At 42.5% G+C, this 25,017-nt stretch overlaps 1 protein-coding gene across 2 annotated transcripts in view; it reads left to right on the top strand.

The window, feature by feature from the left end:
• IL15 (interleukin 15) overlaps positions 1 to 25,017 on the top strand; it is a 115,886-nt gene that overhangs the window by 26,861 nt on the left and 64,008 nt on the right. For both annotated transcript variants that reach the window (XM_075849699.1, XM_075849698.1), the window contains exon 2: positions 8,851 to 9,017. In XM_075849699.1, coding sequence (XP_075705814.1) covers positions 8,971 to 9,017 — 47 coding nt within the window. In that variant the 5' untranslated portion in view covers positions 8,851 to 8,970. The remainder of the gene's footprint in view (positions 1 to 8,850; positions 9,018 to 25,017) is intronic.

Here is a 25,017-nt window from a genome sequence, read left to right as displayed (position 1 = left end):
CTTACAATCTATGAGGAAATAAGAGAGACACAAAGTGTAAAAGTGTTTGTTCAGTACACTGGTCCAGCCATCTTTTATACACATGGGGTGGTACACATAAAGCTGCATGAGCCGGTCACCAGCCAGTCTCCCTGTATGACGGACATGAAATGCAGTACGGTGCAAGGAGTGTGAATGAATCAGATTAGGGAATGTTATAGGCCTGTCTAAAAATATGTGTTTTCAGGGCACGTTTAAAATTGTAGATATTGGGAATTAATTTGATTGTCTAGGGTAGCACATTCCAGAGGACTGGTGCAGCATGAGAAAAATCTTGGGAGACGGGAGTGGGAGGTTCGGATTATGGAGGATTTTAATCTAAGGTCGTTGGCATAACGTAGAGCGCGAGTAGGCTGGTAGACAGAGATGAGGGAGGAGATATAAGGAGGTGCAGCACTGTGGAGAGATTTGTGGGTGAGAATAATAAGTTTGAATTTAATTTTGAAGGGGATGGGCAACCAGTGTAGTGATTGGTACAGGGTAGAGGCGTTGGTGTAGCAGTTGGTCAGGAAGATGAGCCTGGCTACTGCATTAAGTATCGATTGGAGAGGGAAGAGTTTAGTGAGGGGAAGACCGACTAATAATGAGTTGCAGTAGTCAAGACGAGAGTGAATCAGAGCAACAATGAGAGTTTTGGCTGTTTCCTCAGTAAGAAAAGGACGGATTCTGGAGATGTTTTTGAGGTGAAAATGAGAGGAGCGTGAAAGTGATTGAATGTGAGGAGTAAAGGTAAGATCTGAGTCCACACTAACCACGAGACAGCGGGCGTGCTGCCTAGGAGTTATGGTAGTGCCACACACTGAGATGGAGACATCATGTTTAGGTAGGTTAGTAGATGGTGGGAAAACAAGGAGCTCAGTTTTAGAAAGATTCAGTTTCAGATAGAGGGAGGACATGATGTTAGAGACAGTGGATAGACAATCACTGGTGTTTTGTATTAGAGCAGGGGTGATGTCACGGGAAGAGGCATATAATTGGGTGTCATCAGCGTAGAGATGGTACTGGAAGCCAAATCTGCTTATGGTTTGTCCAATAGGAGCTGTGTAGAGAGAGAAGAGGAGCAGACCTAGGACTGATCCCTGAGGAACCCCTGATAGCAAGTGGAAGAGGAGAAGTAGTAGAACCAGCAAATGACACGCTGAACGAGCGGTCAGAGGGATAGGAAGAAAACCAAGGGAGCTGTGTCTTTAAGGCCAATAGAGTGGAACATGGTAGATTTTCAGGCGTCATGGACAGCCACAATAAGAATTTCAAGTAACTACAACTGGAAAAAAACAAACACATAAAGGTATTGAAAAGGCGGAGTTTCACTATTTGGATAGTAAACGTGTTTATCTACTTGTTTCAGAACTGACTGAGTTCATAGAAGGTCAACAATTTTATAACTTTAATGCACAAAATCACTAGTAATTAAATAGTATACTTTATTCCAAGTTCAACTAAAACGTATTTGCTTTTTACATGTTAGGCCCCATGCACACAAACGTGCTTTTGCGGCTGCAATTTCCCCGAAAATCCACGGGAGAATTGCGGCCCCATTCATTCCTATGGGGCCATGCACAAGACCGTGGTTTTCATGGTCCGTGCATGGCCCCGGAGCCCGGACCGCAGAAAGAACGGGCAAGCCATATTACGGCCGTGTTCTGCGGTCCGGGCTCATTGAAAATAATGGCTGCGGTCATGTGCACAGCCCGCGATTTGCGGGCAGATCGCGGCTGTCACTCCATGGCCAGCCGACCCGGACATCACGGCCGTGCATATGGCTACGGTCGTGTGCATGAGGCCTTAAAGTTAACATTAATAAAGATTGAGTTTATACTCCACATGTATATGTGGCAAGTAGCACACATGCACAGTTTAACTTTGCATTGGTTTTCTTCATTGATGAATCAATTATCAAACGACATGGCACACCTTGTACTTGTAGTTTAGTTTCATCTGTGTTGAAATATGAAGCTTGTGATGGGGATAATGCAAAGGTTATTGTTAATGAAGTTTATTGAAAATAAGTTGTTTTATATGTGAATTTTTTACCCTGCAAGAGCCATTAACCCCTTCCCGCTGCAGCCACTTTTGACCTACCTGACAGAGTAGTATTTTTCATATGTCAGATATGTGGTAATAACTTTGGAATGCTTTTACCTATGCAAACGATTCTGAGAATTGGTTTTTTCTTGTGACATATTGTACTTTATGTTAGAGGTAAAATTTGGTTGATATATTCAGTGTTTGATGAGAAAAAAAACTAAATGTAGAGAAAATTAGCAATACTTATCATTTTTCTAAATTTAAATGTATCTGCTTGTAACACAGATAGTTATACTGTAAAGGGTTTGCCAGACACAGGTTCTGTGTCGACGCCCGGGGTTAATCAGCCCTCATCAGCTACAAGGTCTGCTAGAGTGACGCGATCTGTTACCACTCAGGCTTGCAGGCTGAGGAGAGGGAGAACCTATGGCCTGACTGCTCTAGCTCCCGCCCTTGGTCTATTTATACCTTCACTTGCAGCATGCTCCTTGCCTGTGATTGTCTGGTCTCTTGGCTCTGCGATTCCTGCTATTCACCCGATTGACCGCTGTTACTTACTGACCCTGACTTGCCTGACTATTCTCCTGCTCTGATTTGCTACTACCCACTCCCCTGGTTTGATTCGGCTCATTCACCACTGCCTGTTGCTCACGGTGTTTCCGTGGGCAACTGCCCCTATCCCCCTTGCTTCTGTGTGCCTTTGTCTTGTGTTGTCTGTCTTGCACTTACTGAGTGTAGGGACCGTCGCCCAGTTGTACGCAGTCACTTAGGACGGGCCGTGCAAGTAGGCAGGGACTGAGTTGCGGGTAGATTAGGGCTCACCTGTCCGTCTTCCTACACCGATTCATTACATATACCACATAAAATAATTCCTAATTAACATTTCCCATATGTCTACTTTCTGTTGGCATAGTTTTTTTGAACATCCTTTTTATTTTTCTAGGACGTAACAAGGCTTAGTAGAAATGTCTCAAATTGTGAAGAAAATTTCAAAAGCCTATCTTTTTAGGGACCAATTCAGTTCTGAAGTGGCTTTGAGGGGCCTTTATATGAGAAACCCATATAAATTGCCCCATTTTATAATCTGCACCCTCAAAGTATTCAAAATAGCATTTAGAAAGTTTTTTAATCCTTTAGGCTTTTCACAGGAATTAAGACATCGTGGAGGTGAAATTTACAAATTAAAATTTTGCAGAAATTCCATTTTAATCCATTTTTTTTTATACACAGAAGCTTTAACTAGAGAAACACAAATCAATGTTTATTGCCCAGATTCTGAAGTTTATAGAAATATCCCACATGTGGCCCTGGTGTGCTAATGGACTGAAACAAAGGCTTCAGAAGCAAAGGAGCACCTAGTGGATTTTGGAGCCTTCTTTCTTTTCATTAGATTTATATTTTAGGCACCATGTCGGGTTCAAAGAGGTCTTGTGGTACTGAAACAAAGGCAGCACACCAAAACAGACCCCATTTTGGAAACTACACCCCACGAGGAATTCATCTATGGATGTAGGTGTCTCATAGATTTTATTAGAATTTGGCCGTGAAAATGAAAAAATTTATTTCTTTCCAGTAAGTTGTCGTTTTAGCTAAAAATAATTCACAAGGAATAAAGCAATTTCTTCCATGTGCGGAAATACCCCATATGTGGTCATAAACTGCTGTTTGGGCACACGTCAGTGCTCAGAAGGGAAGGAGCACCATTTGGCTTTATCAGTGCAGATATTACTGGATTTGTTTTTCGGCACCATGTCGCTCTTGCAAAGCCCCTTAGGTACCAGCATGGTGGAAACTTCCCACAAGTGACTCCATTTGGCAAACTGCACCCCTTCATGAGTTCATCTAGGGGTTTAGTGAACATTTTGACCCCACAGGTGTTTTGTATATTTTATTAGAATAGGTGCCGTTTCAATAAAAAAAGTTAAATTTTTTTTTCCAAGAAGCTATAGTTCAATATGTTGAATTTTTAAATAAATTAGCCCAACATTTCTAAAGCAACTTCTCTGGAGTACGGAAATAACCCATATGTGGTCATAAGCTGTTTGGGCACACGGTAGGGTTTAGAAGGGAAGGAGCGCCATTTGGTTTTTGGAGTACATATTTTGCTGGATTGATTTGTGGGCGCCATGTTGCATGTGCAAAGCTCCTGTGGGACCAAAACAGTGGAAACCCGCCAAAACTGACCTCATTTCGGAAACTACACCCCTCAAAGTATTCACCTAGGGGTGTAGTGAGCATGTTAACCCCACAGGTGTTTTCCAGAAATTAGTGTGCACTTGATGTTACAGAGTAAAAATGACAATTTTTAAATAGATATGCCATTCCAGTGTCCAATATGTTGTGCCCGGCTTGTGCCACCATGAATAGACAGCTTTTTAATTTAGGGATGCACGATGCATCGAAACTTCGATATTGTTTCGATACTGTGCATCCACAAACGGTTCGATACCATTGTTTCATGTATTTCGATACAGCTTAGAATTGTAACACATAATTGTATGAGAACGGGGCTGCGGCTGTGTGCGTCAGGATGATGCGATGCGGCCAGCGCTGCACTAATGACTGCCGGCAATGAAGACAGAACATGGCGGGAGCACTGCAAAACACCCCCATGTTCTGTCTTCAGTGCCTGAACCGCTGATCATGCTGACCACGCGCACTTGTTGTCAGGAGCGGGGCAATGACTGTATTAAACAGCTGCAGCCCCGCTCTATAACGGCGGAGATCAGAGAAACCTCTCATCTCCGCCGCTATTCCCATGAATGCTGCGATCAAAGCTGACTGCAGCATTCAGGGGAAAATGAGAAGGGGGGATGCCCCTGGATCGCGTCACAGGGAATTCCTGTGATGCGATCGAGGGCCATACCATATATGGCCAGACAGCCCAGGGTCTATTGAAGGACCCCAGGGCTGTATTATCATATTTCCTGTTAGGGCATACTTAGGTATGTCCTAACAACTGCCTATTTACGATCTGTACACAGGCTAATGAACTGGAATATAGATATAAGCCAGTACATTAAAGTTTAAAAATAAAGTAAAAACAAAGTAATATTAAATTAAAAAAATACACATACACCTTTTTTACAATAAACATTAAAATAATGCCTTGAGAAAGCGTCTGAAGGACGTGAAACGGTCGGCTCTATTGTCTTCTAATCCCGTGTTGCCTGCTTCAACATAAGAATAAAAAGAAACCTTTTTTGCAAGTGGTGAGTGCCGTGCTGTCTTTTCTTCTACATATTGTTATTTGCAAAATCTGACTTTTATACGCACTGAGCACCGCTAGACAAAGGCTGACGAACCACAAGTCCCAGTGAGCACAAGCACAGAAGTCTGTGACATTGCAAGCTACAGGTAGTGCCAACTATTTTTACCTCTACATGTTTCTCAATACATAAAATACACATATTCGGTATTGGCACGGCCGTAATAACCTGCACAACTATTTTGTTGAAGTCATTTATGATGTGTACGCTGTAAAAAAATAAAAAATAAAAACTTCTTTCACTTGTAAGGCACAAAGTGTGATGAATTTAACGTCCATGTGCCTCACATTAATAGTAATTAACCCCAATATGTACCTCACAAATTAACCCATTATGACTGAGAAACATGATGGGGTTAATTACTATTAATGTGAGGCACATGGAGGTTAAATTCATCATCACACCACGCGCCTCACATCAGAAAATGGAAGAACTTTTTTTTTTTTTATTACTGTTGGTAAAGTATCGTTTTGGTATAGAAATTGCAATACTACACAAAGTATCAATATCGAAGTCGAATTCTGGTATTTTGACATCCCTACTTTAATCATTATACTGTGTTTTCTGGTTTTAGAAACACCCTCTTTTGCCTGGGCATACAGGGCTCAGGAGTGAACGAGTATAATGCAAAAGTGAGGCCTAATTTGGCGTATTACGAAGTACCCCTGAGAAGTGACCCGATTTTGGAAACTATACCCATCAATTCATTTATGACCCCACAGGTGTTTTCCATAAATGAATGCACTGCGAATGGTGCAAAGTAAAAATTGCAATTTTTCCCCAAATATTCAATTTTGGTGGCAATTATGTTGTGCCCAGCTTGTGCTGATGGAGACACACACCCCTAAAATTGTTAAAATTATTCTCTCGGGTGTGGCAATGCCATATATGTGGAAATAAACTGCTGTTTGGGCAGTGTAGGGCTCAGAAGGGAGGGAGCGCCATTTCGCTTTTGGGGAGCAGATTTTGCTTGGTAGTAATTTTGTTTAGAGTTTTACTGCTATTTCAGTTTATAATGTGGGGGCATAGGTAAGCTGGGCAGAGTACATCAGGGCATAATAAACATGGTATAATAAGGGTAAAAACATAATAAAATTATGTTTGTTACGCTTTGAAGCAATTCTTTATTCTTACCCCCTTTTGGTACACACTCAGCACCTTTGCAGTTTGGGGAATTTTGCTGGAAAGTGTTGTACTATATAATACGGGCACCCTCGCTTCTAGGAGATATGTTTGGACCCTCCCCTTCCTGATTCTCGAATATTAGTGCCTTGATAATCGCCTCTTGAAACAGATAAATTGTTCCCCTCGGGCCTGCCCATCTGCATATTTTTTCATAGACAGTGGTATGAGGGCTATTTTTTGCAGGATGAGATGTAGTTTTTATTGGTACTATTTTGGGGTAAATGCTACTTTTTGATCACTTTTTATTCCATTTCTGCCAATTCCTGCTGAGTTTTTTTAATCTATTTTTTAATGCGGCAATTCACTGTTCTGTATAAATTACATGTTACGTTTATTCTACAGGACAGTACGATTTTGGCTATACCAAATCTATATAGTACTTATGTTTTACTAATTTTACACAATAAAACATTTATTTAAAAAAAATCATGTTTTTGGGTCGATGTATTCTGAGAGCCATAACTTTTTGGGTTTTCTGTCTACATGCTATTATGTGTAGACAGGAGGTGAGTTTATCCTGTGTGGCTGACTTCCTGTGAACTTCTGGACTATATAATCACCTATGAAATCTCTCCTGACCGGTCTGAGACCACTCCCCTCCCAACCCAGCTTTACCCTAGTTTCTCTGTATGTCCCCCTTGCATATAGTGCTGCTGAAGAAATTATTTCTGCCTTGTCTAAGAAAGCAGGAGTGAAGTAATATAATAGTTGAGTCCATACAATGATTAGCTGCAGAGTTATACAACTCCCCTGAGTCACACTGCCTGTCTATACTATTTGTGACTGTTGTGTGCAGTGAGTCCAGTGTATTTCTATAAGATGCTGTTCTCCCCTGCCTCATGTGTAAAAACTGATATGGAGAAATCTATCACTAGCAGGGAGCAAAGGAGACAGGCTGAATCTGCATCACATAGGAATACACGAGACTCTGCAGTGTGAGTTATAGGACAGAAGTTCTGTGTCACTGATCTATCACTTGCTGCACTTCAATAGGATGCAGAAGCATCATGGGAAATGTAGGCTGCATTAGGTGAACCATATGAGAGGGGATGAAGGAACCAAGATGTCAGACAACCCAGTTGTTTTTATGTGAAGGTGACAGGATTTGGCAATGGATTGAATAGGAGGAAGACCGATCAGATTCAAGTATAACTCCAAGACATCAGGCCTCATGTCCAGAGACGATAGTGGGGGTACAGACGGAGATAGTGACTTCAGGTTTAGGTGATAGAGGAAACAGTTTAAGATATTCAGCTAATATGGCAGACAGACACGCTTTTGTAGCAGAGCAGAAGAAATGTCCTGGAATAATATACATACAGCAGTCGATTGTCACCAGCATAAAGATGGTACTGGAAACCAAGCCTGCTGACAGTCTGCCCAATTGGGATTGTGTAGAGTGGAGAAAAAAGGTGGGGCCAACACTAAGTGGACCATTTTCAGATTAAACCTGCATTTTTAACAAACAACTATAAATGAATGTATTACAGTCTATAGCTGGTCATCAAGTTTTCCCTGTCATTCTTCAGTAAAGTAGTGAAAATATTTAATAAATTAGATGTACTTAGTATGATTTGAAGGCCACCCACCCATTGTTTTCTATGGGACAAATAAAAATGTTTGTTTGAAAAAGTGTCGGGAAGGGGTGGTTTGATAAATATGACATATGTGTCAAAGCTATTTTTTCAATAGAATTATAACAGAATGCTTATCTACTGTACATTGATAAATCTCTCCCATTGTGTCCTAGGCTATCGTTTCTTGCATCATCCTAAAACATCCTACTAGAATACAGTTGCACTTTTTTTCATGTTCTACAAAGTGGATCATGCTGTGTGCTTAGTAAGATCTTGCTTCCACTTCTACACTTTGCCTTTGTTGTTGACATTCCACATTATTAGCTTTTCGTTTTCCTATGAAAATGTCAGTATACAGTATTTGTTTGGCTTCGTTTACATTGATTGATACCATTGATTTCAGTGGTGACGTATCCAGTGCAAATGGTTTCCGTTTGTTTCCGTTGTGCAAGGTTTCCGTCGTTTTGACGGAATCAATACCGTAGTAGACTACTGTATTTATTCCATCAAAGCGACAGAACCATTGCACAACGGAGACAAACTGAAAACATTTGCACCGGATCCGTCACCACTGAAATCAATGGTGATGCAAACGGAAACCTATGGTTTGTTTGTTTCAGTCAGGGTTCCGTTCTAACGGAAAGCTCAAACGGAACCCTGATGTAGATGTGAACGAAGCGTAACAGGAGTTGCAGACTACGGTGTATTATAACTAATTTTGTGTATTTAGTTTGTTTTCTCTTTTCAAACAGCCTTTAGTAAGAAGACCGTCTGTTCTAGATGATGTTTTGGAGGCATTCCAACAGTGTATTATTCTTCACGATGACATGCATAGATAGTAACCTAGTTTTATGCTGGATTCCCATCAATAAATGAATCTCTGGATTGTGTTCATATTTAACTTCACTTTATTGCAAAGGTAAGCAAACCATATATATTTTTTTTATGCATAACGTCTAGATATATTTGTAGAAGTTTGCATCTTAAAGTCACCATTTAGGATTGTTCTTTGGTGCTCTACATATCACCTAGGTAGAAAATCCAAAAGACCTTTTAAAATTAGATCTCATACCATATATTAGTTGATGGTATGTTTTTTACATAATATATATAGGAAGGGCTGGGTAATTAATTCTATTTTTTTTCGCCATTGGCACCAGTCATGGTTCTTTTCTACTACAGAGATGTGAAATTTAATTAACTTACATTCTGCTCTTAAGAGTCAAAGAAACGCTGCACACAAGCAGCTACACATCTGAGGGTATGTGCACACGTAGTGACCAAAAACGTCTGAAAATACGGAGCTGTTTTCAAGGGAAAACAGCCCCTGATTTTCAGACGTTTTTTGAGCAAATCGCGTTTTTCGCAGCGTTTTTCGCGCCGTTTTCGTGGCGTTTTTTACGTACGTTTTTGGAGCTGTTTTCATTGGAGTCTATGAGAAAACGGCTCCAAAAACTTCCAAAGAAGTATCCTGCACTTCTTTTGACGAGGCTGTATTTTTACGCGTTGTCGTTTGACAGCTGTCAAACGACGACGCGTAAATGACAGGTCGTCTGCACAGTACGTCGGCAAACCCATTCAAATGAATGGGCAGATGTTTGCCGACGTATTGTAGCCCTATTTTCAGACGTAAAACGAGGCATAATACGCCTCGTTTACGTCTGAAAATAGGTTGTGTGAACCCAGCCTCACAGTGACGCTGCAGGCAGCATGCATTTGGCTGTTCTTTCAGTCATCTCAAAATGGGTGGAGGGGCTCGCCCGGCGCATGGACAGTGCTCGGGGGGAAGCCTCTCTATATATTTATTTTTCTGACTCCTGTTTTGCCGGGTCTTAACCTGAGGAACTACTGAATGGGAGGCTGATACAGTTATCTATGTAAGACTTTTCTCTAATCTGCCTAAATACCTCAATATGTACTGGTATATAGAGATATCTCTATATACCAGTACATTACAGGGAGAAAATAAACATCTAGTGAAAGTGAAAGTCCACTAATATAATTTTTTTAATTCTGCATCTATATAGTTATGTTTTTAAAAAACATAATGAAAGCAAACATTTTTACAATAAACACATTTTTATAATAAACTTTAATAAATAAACATTACAAAACAAAATAATAATAATAAATGTAAACATATTTGGTATCCATAACCATGACAACCTGTAGAATACAGTGAACACATTATTTGTGGTGGCTAATAGTAAAAAAAAAATCGGAATTGCTTTTTTTCCCCTGCATTTCCCACATAAAATAATTTAAATGACCCACATTCTTATGTGTATTGCAAAATGTTACCTAAAAGAAACTACAGAGTGTCTCGTTAAAAGTTATAGCTGCTGGATGTGTGCTGTATAAAACTTCTATTTATTGCGGCTACATCGAACTCCATTGCGCCTGACGTGCACATTTCAGGGAGCTGACACCAGGAGCAAGAAGAGTTCGATATATTCGATACAGGCTCCACCACCCGCCTACTGGCTATGATAGACCGTTTTTCACTATAATTAATCATAGCTGGTGGCATTAGGTGGAGTCCGTATCGAATATCTCAGACTACTGATCACGGCACCAGCTCACTAAACTTTTTTTTTTTAGTCTCTTTTATCAAAAAACAAGAATATCTAGATAGTTCATAAGCTTGAAAACAATCATAAAAATGTTTTAAAGGGAATGTGTCGCGATTTAAACCTTTTTTTTTTAAGTAACTTATTTATATTATATTTTTCATGTTTTTTGCTGTATTTTTTTTTTCTTCCACATGGTGGAAAGTATTAAAAATTAAATAATAATTTGACATGTTTTCCTATGTTGGCCACCAGAGGGAGCACTTCCCACAATTACAGCAAGGTGAATAAGGCAAAGCAACCTGACTCACAGCTGCCGTGAATGTGGGAGGGAATCTCACCCCCCCCCCTCCTACAAGCCAGGAAAAGGTGTCTTCAAATTGCTAAGCAGTGTCTGGCTGACATTTTGGGAGTGATTGTACAAATGGCAGCTGGCAAAAGCTATAGTACACACCAAAATGCTAAGGGTATGTTCACACGCTTACTAAACAAAGGGAAAACAGCTGATTTTCAGGCATTTTTAAATCAAATTCGCGTTTTTAGCCGCGTTCTTTACGGCCCTTTTTGTAGCTGTTTTTCTATAGAGTCTATGAAAAACGGCTCCAAAAACTTTTTGGCGGACGTCTTTTTACATGCTGTTTTTGGAAAACGGCCACGTAAAAAACGCCCTGTCGGAACAGAACGCCGTATTTCCCATTGAAACCAATGGGCAGATGTTTGTAGGTGTTCTGCTTCCGATTTCAGCCATTTTTCAAGACGTTTACGGCCCGAAAAACAGCTGAAAACACTGCGTGTGAACATACCCTTAGAATGATGAAAGTGAAGTGAATGACTTTTAAGTTGACACGTTCACATGGCGTTTATTTGACATGTTTTTTTTGCGCATTTTACGTGCCAAAAACAAAATCAAAAAACGCTTGATTACGCTTTTTACTTACATAATTGCTAAAGTGCGCTGTTAGTACATACAACGCGCTTTTTTACACGCGTTTTTAAAAAACGCGTTGTGTAAATAAAGAATATGTTGAGTCAATGCCTTTCTATACACGCTCAGCTCTGCTACACACAGACACACATATACAACTTTGCGACACACACACACACACACACACACACACACACACACACACACACACACACACACACACACACACACACACACACACAGCACTGCTACACACAGACACACACAGCACTGCTACACACAGACACACACTCAGCTCTGCTACACACACACAGCACTGCTACACACAGACACACACTCCGCTCTGCTACACACAGACACAGACACACAGCACTGCTACACATAGAAACACACACACACACGGGGGGGGGGGGGCGAGCGGCGCGAGGGAGGGTCACGAGAGGGGGGGTCTGTGAGAGAGAGAGAGAGAGAGGGACAGAGACACACACCTTACCTGCAGTGCAGCCGGTCTTCATAATGGCACCTGCTATCTCTCTACAAACCAGCTTCTCTGCTGGGTGGCTCTGAACTGCGCAGTACAGAGCCAGATGGCAGATGCAATGAACGGCTCCCGTTCATTGTGTCCTATGCACTGTGCTGTTGTATTCCATCTGTGTATGTGTCGTTAAGAGACGCATACACCGATGAAATAATACATGGCAGCCCCAGTACAGTAAGAAAGTGTTAATAAAAAAAACTGTGTGTGAAAAATTAAATAAAGTCAATATAATATTTTATTAAATAAAAACACATAAATTAATAGTAAAATTTTGCCCATCCATATTTAAGATACAATCACATGTAGCAGTAGTTTCCTGCACGGTCAAAAACTGCATTGCAAAAAGATTTTCTTTTTTTGAGTATTTTTTTAACACGTTCCATTGCTTTTACAGAAGAGAATCTTTTCAGCTACACTAACCATATAAAATAAATATATTGGCTGTTGGAATGCTGGGAGGCAAGAACAAGAAAAACTTCTAGCCACCTTAGCACATACATCACCCAAATATGCATAAACAAACTCAATAAGTGTTTACATATGCATTCCAATTTCAAGAATACAGATGGCATATTCACAAACTCACAACATATAGTATATACACACTAAGCACATATTTATAACGTATATTTTATTCCCTAACGTTTGTCACCCAACTACTAGCCCAAATAAAGCTGCCACATTTCCATAACTACAACTGTTTACAATCGAACAATTCATATAAGCAGCTCACAGCTACTGATCAGTTTATGCATTCCACCCATGCATGAATGACCCAGAGACGGGAATCCACAATAGAAGAAAACAAAGAAAGGAATCCTAGAAGCCAGGTTGCCAATAGGTCCTTCACTGTTGCTAAACTGTTAAAACTTTTTATGCTTTTTTTTTTTTTTTTGACAGTTCACTAAAGTATTTTCTTCAATCCTGATAAAAAAGTAATACCATCAAATTAGTGCCATAAATTACCCCACTCCCACTAAGGGTATGTTCACACACCCTATTTACGGACGTAATTCGGGCGTATTACGCCTTGAATTACGTCCGAAAGTACGGCTCCAAGCCGACTGCAAACATCTGCCCATTGAAATCAATGGGTCTTACGATGTTCTGTGCAGACAGGCTTTTTTTTTTACGCGCCGCTGTCAAAAGACACCTGCGTCAAAGAAGTGCATGTCACTTCTTGGGGCTTAATTGGAGCCGTTTTTCATTGATTCCATTGAAAAACAGCTCCAATTACGTCCGTAATTGATGCCGCAAAAAACGCGGGTACGAGCAATTACGTCTGAAATTCAGGAGCTGTTAGGGTATGTGCACACGACCTCTTTTTAATGGAGGCGTTTTACGCCTCGAATTACGCCTGAAAAGAGGGCTCCAATACGTCGGCAAACATCTGCCCATTGCTTGCAATGGGTCTTACGATGTCCTGTGCAGACGAGCTGTCATTTTACGCATCGCTGTCAAAATACTGCGTGTAAAATGACGGCTCGTCAAAAGAAGTGCAGGCCACTTCTTGGGACGTTTTTGGAGCCGTTTTCTCATAGACTCTATTGAAAACAGCTCCAAAATTGGCCGTAAAAAACACAGCGAAAAATGTGAGTTGCTCAAAAAACTTCTGAAAATGAGGAGCTGTTTTCCATTGAAAACAGCTACGTATTTTTAGACGTTTGTGACTCAGCGTGTGAACATACCCTTATATGTTGCACATACAATATGTCATGCCCATGGCCGTGGGATGTCAGGTTCACTCACCTCCTGATGCCCGCAGCCATGGAAACTTCCTCAGGAGACACCAGCGCTCACTTCCGCTTCTCCTGGCCGGGTCCTGTAGGATGCGTGTGCAAGCTCATGCCCACTCTTAAAGGGCCAGCGCGCACACCTGAAATTAGTACTAAATTAGCCCATGAGCACCCTGGACTATAAGAAGGGCCCAGCCCCTTACTGCAATCCCTGAGCGTTGTTGTCATACCCAAAGTTTGTCTAATCAAATGGTCTCCTAGTGTTTTCCAGTTCCCAGTGTTTCCTGTACCTGTATCATGTATCCCGTGCTATCCTGGTTAAGTGCCGTGCTGAGCTGAAGTCGTGCTGTGCTGTATACCACGCTTGTCCTTCTACACCACGCCTGACGTCTGCCTGCTGCCTAGTCCCAGCCGAGACTGTCTCGCTACTGTCCGAGCTGCCACAGGTACACTATATGAACTATAGACTTTGACCTGCGTCCTGTTGGCCAGCTGCCATACCGTCAAGGCGGTATGGCCCAGTGGGTCCACGTACCCAACGTGAAAGTACGCTCAGGCCATGGACCCCGCTGGTTCATCAAAGACCAAGATGACGTCACAAGAGATGCGGGCGGATATGCTAGACCTCCGTTCTCGACAGGACCAAGGTGCTAGCTGCCGTTCCTCCTACTATACCTCCTGGCAGTTTTGACCCTCTGACTACACCTCTTGGCAGTGTTGATCCCCGATTTTCTTTGCCACTTCCTGACCGCTATGATGGAGACGCAGGGACCTGTTGTGGATTTTTTAACCAGTGCCAGATCCACTTCAGCCTGTAGGCAAGGGCATTCTCGTCTGATGGCTCAAGGGTCGCTTTCACCATCTCTCTCCTCGCTGGCAGGGCCCTTGCATTGGCGAATCCTATCTGGGAGAGACAAGAACCAGAGACCCGTGACTTCCAGGGGTTCCTCCGGACATTTCGCACGGTGTTTGAGGAGCCTGGGCGAGTCTCGTCTGCAGCCGTCTCATTGCTGAACCTACTCCAAGGAGACACCACCGTGAGCGAGTATGCCATCCACTTCCGCACCCTGGCAGGAGTACTGTTGTGGAACAATGAGGCCCTGGTGGGTACATTCTGGCAGGGACTGTCTCCTAAGATTAAGGATGAGCTTGCCGCCCGTGATCTACCGTCTAACCTGGATGACGTCATCGTTCTGGCCGCCCGGATTGATATAAGGCTCTGAGAACGGCTCCAAGAAGCTCGTCGGGAGGGAGTACTCCCTAGTGCGGTCCCTACTTTGCAGCAACCCCTGCTGTTCTCAGATGCCGACCCTCCTAAGGAGTCGCAAATGACGGACCAGTTTAAGCTATCTACCCATGAGAGACAACGCTGACGCATCTCGGTACTCTGTCTATATTGCGGCCTCGGAGGCAATCTTGTGCGTCTGTGTCCCCAAAAGCCCCAGAGCCTAGGGTTGGTGGTAGAGACCACCTTGGGTAAAGAAGGACTTTCGTGTAAATTGTCCATTCCCGTGACCATAGTGTCCGGCGAGAAAACGCATCGGGTCTATGCGTATCTGGACTCTAGATACGCTGCTAATTTCATTCGTAGAGACCTGGTGGATCTTCAATTGCCCACTACCCCTTTGGAGAGGCCCTTTATGGCTGCATCTGTAAATAGACTACCTCTGCCAGACCCAGTTATAGCTGTGACCAAGCCGCTGAGTCTCCGAGTGGGAGCCCTCCACTCCGAGCTCCTCTTGTTCTTTGTCCTGCCCAAGGCCTTCAACCCCGTGCTGCTGGGTATGCCTTGGCTCTGATAACATGCCCCAGTCCTGGACTGGAATTCTGGAGAGGTTCTCCAGTGGGGCTCCGAGTGTTTCAACCGTTGCCTGATACAGATTAGTTTGGCTCAGCCTCGTCTGTCTCAGTCACTGGCAGGATTGCCTGGTCATTGTTCTGCATTTTCGGACGTCTTCAGCAAGAAAGATGCGGAGACACTGCCCCCACACCGGGCGTATGACTGTCCTATCGAGCTGATTCCTTGTGCATCCCTTCCCCGTGGTAGGGTATATCCTCTCCTCTTGCCAGAGACTCTGTCTGTCCATGTCCGCCTTTGTTAAAGAGAACTTGGAGAGGGACATCATACGGAAGTCTTCCTCCCCGGCAGGAGCCAGGTTCTTCTTCGTCAAGAAAAAGGATGGTTGCATCGACTACTGGGTCTCAACCAGATCACGGTGAAAAATAGGTATCTGTTGCCTTTGATGTCTGAACTGTTTGATCGCATACGTGGTTCCAAGATTTTTTCTAAACTAGACCTGTGTTGGGCTTACAACCTAATCCGGATTCGCAAGGGTGACAAATGGAAGACTTCATTTAACACCTGTGACGGACACTATGAATATCTAGTAAGGCCCTTCGGCCCGTGTAATGCTCCCGCGGTCTTCCAGGAGTTCGTTAATGACATCTTCCGCGACCTCCTCTATAGACTGTGACCTGCGTCCAGTTGGCCAGCTGCCATACCGTCAAGGCGGTACGGCGCAGTTTGTCCACGTACCCAATGTGACACAATACTACCATATAAATAGCTATTAATCTACTAATATTATTATGCAATACCTCTCAACTCATCAGCAAGGGCTCGACTATGTCCCCTGGGCAGAAGTTTGCAGGTCTGTTCAGTTTTTACATAAAAAGTGAAAACAGTTTGCAGATGAATGGTGCATAGTTTCCAGAAAAATAGTGTAGTTCGGTGTCCAGACAAATAGTGTCAGTCTGTGTCCAGTTAAAGTGTTCTTCGGCATCCAGATAAATTGTGGCATATCCACAGGGGAGAAAAGATAACCTGGACCGCACATCCACTTGCTATACTTGATCTAGCAAAATAAAATTTTCGAACATGAGGTTCTTAGTAAACATTTTAATCAAACTGTATAAGCCCTTTTGCCTTTTCACGGTGACCTCTTTCAAGTGTCCCAACTCTACCAAGAGTAGTATCCCATGGCAACCAATGCCGCTGCAACACAGCACCTGCATAGGGAGCAACCCAGGAGACCAACAGCACCCATGCTGCCAGTTTAAGCCACCTTGGCTCTGGACCACGTCCCCCCACAGATACAGCACCACAACAACAAAATATTACCACACAATAACACCAAAAAATTAGGGGCCAACTAAGAACAATTAGGTAGGAACCCTTTTTTTATGCAGTTTGCTACTATTAAAAACAACTGGGCCAAATTGGGGTGGAGTGCTGGTACCAAAAGAAAAAGACAGACTATGTATATATCCACAGGGGAGAAAAGAAAACCTGGACCGCACAACCACTTGCTATACTTGATCTACTGCTCAGCAAAATAAAATATACGAACATGAGGTTGATTGTAAACATTTTGATAAAACGGTATAAGCCCACTTTGCACTTCACGGCGACCTCTTTCAAGTGAGTCCCTTCTCTACCAAGTGTAGTATCCTCATGTTCGTACATATTTTGCTCAGCTGCAATAGATCAAGTGTAGCAAGTGGATGTGCGGTCCAGGTTTTCTTTTCTCCCCTGTGGATAAATAAATCGTGGCTATTAGCTTCCAGATAAATAATGGCTGTAAAGGCTGTCGCGCCATTCCCCGCTGCTTCCATGGCCTCTGCTCCGGTTCCTGCACCCTCCATTCCCTTATGCTCGTCCCAAGCTCCACTCACCCGATCCGGACGCTCTGCCGGCTCTGGGCGTCGTCAGGTAACTGCATCTCTCACCTCCCTCCACGGCCATCATCCACTTTCTTATAGGGCCGGCGTATGTCAAAATCCTAAGACTTCTTATTTAAAGACCCGCCTCCCTCTGATCTTTGCTTGTTCAACCAAGTTATCCCTGTGAGCTTCCCTGTACCCCAGTTTTCCCTGTTACCTTGCCTTCTGCCTTTGTCTGGATTTCCCGTTGTGACCTCTGCCTGAACTTGTACTATCCTTGCCTGCCGCCTGCCTTGACCTATTGCTATCCATACCCGTAACGATGTCTGCTGCTTGTACTAACTTCTGGCCTATTCATCTGACTGCCTCTAAACCTGCTGTGCCAAGCGTTGCCCTGGGTTACATCCACCATCATCCCAGACGACACAGAATATCCACAAACAAACCGGTGAGAACCGTGATAATGGCATTCTCATCCTTGCAAAAGATATTATTGCCCAGGGGAAATGAGGCTTTACCCAAAATGAATGGGCATCCATGTAATCCAAAGATGAGCCAGGTCCACCAGGAGAGCTGCTTTTAGCACCAGCTCACCGCTAACAGATTAGGGTTCCTAAGCAGGGAACTCTCTTGTATTAAATACATATACCCCAACAGGGTATACGTATGTCTAAAGCCGACAACCATTTTTAATGTTCATTATTTTGAAAGTCTGAGGCTATAAGTTAGTTTCATTATAAAATAAATGTTGCTTAATTTTACAGATATATTTATGTATGATTGTGCCACTGTGTTTAATCCCCTCTTTAAGATTATTATAAGGAATTGCATAAATAGCAATTTCTTGATGTTATTATGGGAATTACTTTCTTTACAAGGGGAGTAATCTGATAATAACCTGATGAGAATTTCAAGATTCCTGCTGTTAACCTGAAGGAGACATTAATCACGAGCATATTTAATTTCAGTGCACTTAAAACATAAGCTGTCATGATATCTCTTCCAGGGTGATGGCATGAATTTTCAGATTTTTCACAGTTTAATAGGTTGTCAGATCAATCCCACTTAGGTAGTAGCGACTCCTATAATAGTAATGAAAATGTACCTCATATGAGTGTACCTTATAGTTCAATAAACTTCTAACTTGAGATGTCAGAAGTTGCCGTCTAGTGGGGTCCAAGTCTTTGGCTTCCGATGGGTTTTTTTTGGCAACATGCAGATACCTGAAGACAGACCACATACTGTCCATGCTGCTAAGGAAAGTTGACAGGAGACCCCCAACCCGTGTACTGGTTTGTTTTAGTTATTGGTGGAATCTCAGTAGCAAAGCGTCGGATTCAGATGGATTCAACTGGTTAACCCACAGCTAATGGTGGACCTGTAAGATTTTACAGTGGAACCATTTACAGCTGTGCCCCAACTTCACCTATGAGAGGTTTCCAATTATTGACACAAAAGGATAATTATTTAAAAAGTTGCTGTAAGGGGAACATTGAGCTGCATAAAAGGAATCAATAATAAAGCAATTGCAGAATAGCATTTTTATGCCTCTGCCATTAATGAAGAGTTTATTTAAATTAAATACTTACTGATATGTACTGAAAAAGTATGCCCAAAAAGTCTAACACATCACTAAATAAAAAACAAGGTGTAAAAAACAGGACGTAAACAAGATGTTTACTGTTGCACCGGCCTCCATCCGTGCTGAAGCCACAGCCACCGTCTGGACTAGTTCAGGTACCAAAGCGTTACTATCTACTATTGACTTTCATATAGACTGTGACCTGGTCAGCTGCCTCTCCGCTACGGCGGAGCGGCCTAGTGGGTCCACATACCCTGTGATCGTGACACCAAGTCATGATCTGACCACGAAATCGGATGAATTTTGACACGAAGTAGACTATTTAAGAGCTGAGATTAAATAAATAAATGGTCTATGTGAGAGTAACATGAATGGGCATGAGAATAAAAGGTATAATCCCTGGTGGAGAGGTTGGCAGATCTCCAGGCGTCAACAAAATCATGGGAGTGTAAGAGTTTGGCTAATTGCAACCCCTGTCTAAGGGGGAGGGGGCGAAGGGAGGAGGGACCCGTGATCGTTTTGTCAAGGAGATGATCCAATGCTACATTAGAATCCGTGCCCAAAAACACTTTACCAAGGAGATGAGGGAGTAAACGTCTAAACATGGCATTGAAAAAACTTATTTGCCCATTGTTTGGTGCGTAATAAAAAATGAATGTGACCGGAGTGTCCTGTAGTGTACCGTTCATGAGCAAATACCTGCCCTCAGGATCTGCCACCGTGATTTGATATTTGATTTGTGAAGGGAAGATTTCTTTTGAAAAAGATGCGCACTCCTCTCCTCTTTTCTGCAGCAACCGCTAGGTAATACAAAGGATAATGATTATGCATACATTTAGGACAAGAGCTAGTGGTGAAATGCACTTCTTGTAAAAACACAACATCACAATGCAAGGACTTTTTATGTCTGGAAAGCTTTGCGCCGTTTAGTCTGCGAATTGAGGCCTTGGACATTGTGAGTGACAATGTTAAAGTAGGACGGAGGGTCAGCCATGATCTAAATGTACTCAGAAAGCACGATACCTAAGACACCTGACCATCATAAGAAGAAGACAGGAAAGAAGGGGAGAGGAGCAAAAGTAAAAGAGAAAAGACAATAAACATATGTAATGTCGGTACATATAGCACGATGTAGAGCAACGCCCAAACAGGACCATAAGGGATGTTGAGAGAGCACCACCCCAAGAACAATACAATATCAGTGTGGTCTCTCGATCCCAAGTAGGGCATGCCATCACCCAACAGAAGGGTCAGCTCGCAATAACTCATCCCCTATCTAGCTGAAAGACAACAGCAAAAAATACAGTAATAAAGGCAAAAGTAGTCTAAAAGTAAACGTTAATAGTAAGCATCAAAGGGAACTAGTATGTGAAAGTTCCAATCACAGGATCTCATAAGGAGTGCATCCAGATAACGTCCAGGATTAGCAAGTTCAGGTGTTAGGAGGCGAGGGTCGGGTCGAATATCTGGAGCTCCAGAGTGGTTGAAGACGTGCTGTAGAAGAGGAGGAAGCAGGCGGAGGGGGTTTGCTCAGCGGGGGCGTACCCTCCTTCGAAAGAAGACCTAAGTGTTCCTTAAGGGCTTTTACTTCTCGGAGAGAAGCAAAGCTGTGTGACTGATTGCGATAGGAAAATGTAAAACGAAAAAGGAAGGCCCATCGATATCTAATCTTGGAGGAGTAGAGGTTTTAATGAACGACGCATCTGGATCGTACGAGGAGCCAAATCGGCAAAGATCTGAATATCGCAGCTACGCAGTCATAACTGGTCTGAGTCCTAGAAGCTTTCATGACCTTCTCCTTCACAGAATAATAATGAGGTTTCACCAACACATCTCTAGGCAGACTATCCGTGCGGGGAGCAGTAAGCGCCCTATGCACTCTATCAATGTCAAAATATCGGTCAGATAAATCAGGAAGAAGCTGTTTGAAGAGATAATGTACCGCAGTTTCCAAGTCCACAACATTCTCTGACAGACCTCTAATACGGAAATTCTCCCATCTGGATCTATTTTCCATGTCTTCAAGATTAGAGTATGCTTCCTCAAGCTGTTGGTATATGTCATCAACACAATCAGAGTGCTGATTAACAGTCGTCACCGTGTTATCAATTTTTGCCTACATTGCTTCCATTCTAGATCCCAGAGCCTGAAAGTCAGCTTTAAGTTCTGATGTGATCTTCACACATGTTTTTTCCAGCTCTTGCTGTAAGAATTATGAAAAGCGTGCAATAAGAACTTTGTCGCCCGAATATGCCCCAGTGTCAGTTTGCAGCTGCGGGGAGGATAATGGAGGAGACCCCAGCTGCCCAGTCTGGCTAATTGAAAACCCTCGGGCCGGAGGTTCTGTGGAGGAGGCATTGGAATCCTCATCCCCAAATAGATTGGAGGCAGGGCTCGAGCTCTGAAAACAAGGGGTACCTTCATCCATACTGTGTATCGGTTCTGGTGAGGGTGCCTGCAACTGAGGAGTGTAAGGCGGGTCCGGTGCCATCTTGGCCTGCTCCACATGTGCAATCTGCAATGTAGTCACCATTTCTGCAGCCGTCGATCTGGTCACGATCACTTTTTGGCGTTCCCTTTCGTGATCAAAAGATCCCTGAGAGGAAGCAGGAGGAATTCCGGTGGAAGGCAATCAAGGTGAGTAGCTGAAAATAGCTAATAATAGCTGTATACTCCCGTTGAGGTGTGGAGCTCTAGTGACACACGTCCACCATCAGTCCCGCGCGGATGCGCCACCCGATGGGTCCTCTTTAATAACATAACAGTTAAAAAACAATATTCTCTCCCTTTAATTCCAGAATTACTTGAAAGGCTTCTTACAGCTAAAATATTTACTAAGCTTGATCTAAGAGAAGCATAAAACCGTATTCGAATCTGGCCTGGGAATAAATTTTGATTGCCTTCAGGACATGGTATGGACACTTTAAGCGTCTTGTTTTGAGGAACTTATTGGATTGATTTGTAATAATAGTCTACCTCAATGATACCTTAGTTTTTTCAGACAATCTTGAGGAGCATCGCAAACATGTCTGCACTGTACTACAACGACTTTGATAAAGTTGCTAATACATTAAACTTGAGAAATGTGAGTTTGAACAATTTCTTGGGTACATTATATCTCCAGAAGGTCTGAGTATAGACCCTAGTAAAATCAAGACTGTTTGGCCAATCCCCCCCAAAAAATTAGAAGTTCAGTGATTTGTTGGTTTTTGCTAACTTCTACAGAAAGTTCACTCGAGACTACTCCAAGATCATAGCACCAATCGCTCAACTGACAAAGAAACGCCTGAGGTTCAGGATGCATTTATTAAATTGAAGACTCTCTTTACATCAGTGCCCATATTAGTTCATCCAAATCCAGAGTTACCTTTCACTGTCAAGGTTAATGCATCTGATTCTGCAGTGGGGGTAGTCCTGTCACAATGGTCAGAAGACAAGTTGTACTTGCATCCTTGTGCTTATTTTTCTCATAAAATGTCATCTAAAAAAAAGAAATGATATCGGAAATAAAAAAACTGTTTGCAATAAAAAAAATGCTTTTTCTGAATGGAGACCTCTTTTGGAGGGTACTGCTAATCCTGTAACTGTATTTACTGAACATAGAAATCTGGAATTCATCTGTGATGCCAAAAGATTATCCTCCAGACAAGCAAGATGGAGTTTATACTTTTCTCAATTTAAGTTTGTGATAACTTTATTGACCTGGATGAAAAAATTGTAAAACTAATGCCTTAACCAGGATGTTCTCTGAATCCACAAGAAAAAGACAAGTGTGACAGCACAATTGTATCTGAAAAGAACTTTATAGGAGCTACTTATTCCAAAGAGTTCTTGACTCTACCTAAAGTGACCCTCCAGTCCCCCCGTCCCCCCCAAAAAAAAATTACTTTACTTTGGAAATGAAAATTCAACTTACCGGCTGCTCGCTTCTATATGATCCAGCCTCCATTCCAGCGTTCTGGTCCCTCCCCTTTTTCCGATTTTAAAGATGTCTCAGAGTTCACTATGGAGAGCTTCTTTGGAAGTTTGAGACAAATTCCTACCCCCTCCATTGCCCTCTGTGTCAAGCAGCGCTGATGTCATCAGCACTCGTCCAATGGAGGGCAGTGAAGGGGGTGAGGGCATGGGGAGCGCTCCATAGCAAAGTCTAAGACTGTGGCGGCCATCTTGTAAAGCGTGGAACAGGAGACTAGAATGCAGACACAGAGGCTGCATTATTCAGGGGAGGCAGGAGATAAGTCAACCATACATTTACAATGTATAGTAATTTTGATGAATGGGACTGGGTGGTCTCTTTTTAAGGATAGATATAAAAATGACTAACTGCTCAGTCATGCTTCAAGGATGGATTCTGGATACCACTTCAGTGTTTGTATGTACTAGAAACAGCACGACTCCATGTTCTAAAATTAGTCCATTATTCTAAGCTGGCTGGACATTTTAGGCATTAAAAAGACCCTTCTTCCTTTTGGTGGCCATACTTTAAGAAAGATATTCAAAAATATGTTTCTACATGTGTGATTTCTGCTAAAAATAAAACTCCACGCTCTTCTCCTTTTAGGTTTGATACAGCCACTTCCCAATCCATTTCGACCTTGGGGTGCTGTTTCTATTGCTTTCGTGCTTGACCTACCTCCTTTCAAATGAATGAACTCTCTTTGTTGTTGTAGACCATTTCACAAACATCGCCCATTTTATTCCAATCAAGGGGATACCGACTGCAGAACAAACTGCTGAACTAATGATTCAGGTAATATTCCAATTACATGGCATTCCATATAATGTGGTCCAAGATCAAGGGGTATAGTTCACTTCCACATTCTGGAAACGTTTTTGCTCCTCTCTTAGGATAAGAGTAAAATTTGTCTTCGGCCTTTGATCCCCTATCAAATGGATAAACTGAAAAAACTCATCAAACTCTTGAACAGTACCTTCGATACTTCATTAGTTATCTTCAGGATGACTGGTTGGTTTACTAAGCCACATCTGAGTCTGTTTACAATACCTTTGAGTATAGTTCAACATCACAAAGTCCTTTCTATGTGAATTCAGGCCCTTACAAGGTTTTTATTCTTCCATCAGTGACTGAACACTTGACGACATTACAAAGGGTTCACGAAAAGATTGTTGAGAGTTTGCACAATGCTCAAAACAATTTGAAAAGGCTGCTGATAAGCCCCCAGAAAGACATGCATGCTTTTTATGTAGGGGGCAAAATGAAGCTTTAAACAAAAAATGTAAAGTGGAAAATACCTTCTCCAAAATTGGGCTAGAAATATATGGGACTATTTCAAATTTCTACTGAAAATTAATAAAGACACTTTTCATTTCCAACTTTGAGACTATGAAAGTGCATCGTTTTCTTCATTGCTCTCTTTTTAAGACATTTCAGGAAAATCTCTTTCCAGGCTGCAATAAGCCTCCTCCACCACCAGGTATTGTGCAATGTGCACAAGAATATATTGTTGACAAGATCATCGTGGACTCCAGAAGTTATAGGAATAAACTTTGATACTTGATCAAGTAAAAGTGTATGACTCTGAGAAGAATTATTGTGAACCAGGGGACTGTTCTTGTTTACAAAATTATTTTATTAGAGATATCCTGACAAGCCGGCGCCTGGGATGTCTTTATGACATCCGGGAAGAGGGGGAGTACTGTCAGGATTCAAACCCAGAAACTCCTGTGTCCCAGGCACTAGCTTGTTGAGCTGCCGGTACTGTTTGACAGCTCCAGTACTGGATTTAGTGTCTAGCTTCTCTGTGATTCCTGCCTCTCTAAATTCCATTATCTTGTTTGCCTAATTGCTCTCACAATTGTGGCTCCTATATCAGTCTGGACCTTGCATACCTCCTTGCCGGCCTTTTCAGCTTCCTGCTTGGGGTCTAGCTCCTCTGCCTCACAT

The sequence above is a fragment of the Rhinoderma darwinii genome, chromosome 1 (genome assembly GCF_050947455.1).
Source record: "Rhinoderma darwinii isolate aRhiDar2 chromosome 1, aRhiDar2.hap1, whole genome shotgun sequence".
In the NCBI taxonomy this organism is placed as follows: Eukaryota; Metazoa; Chordata; class Amphibia; order Anura; family Rhinodermatidae; genus Rhinoderma; species Rhinoderma darwinii.
Note: the sequence above shows the minus strand (reverse complement) of the source record. Positions and strands in the feature narration are given on the sequence as shown.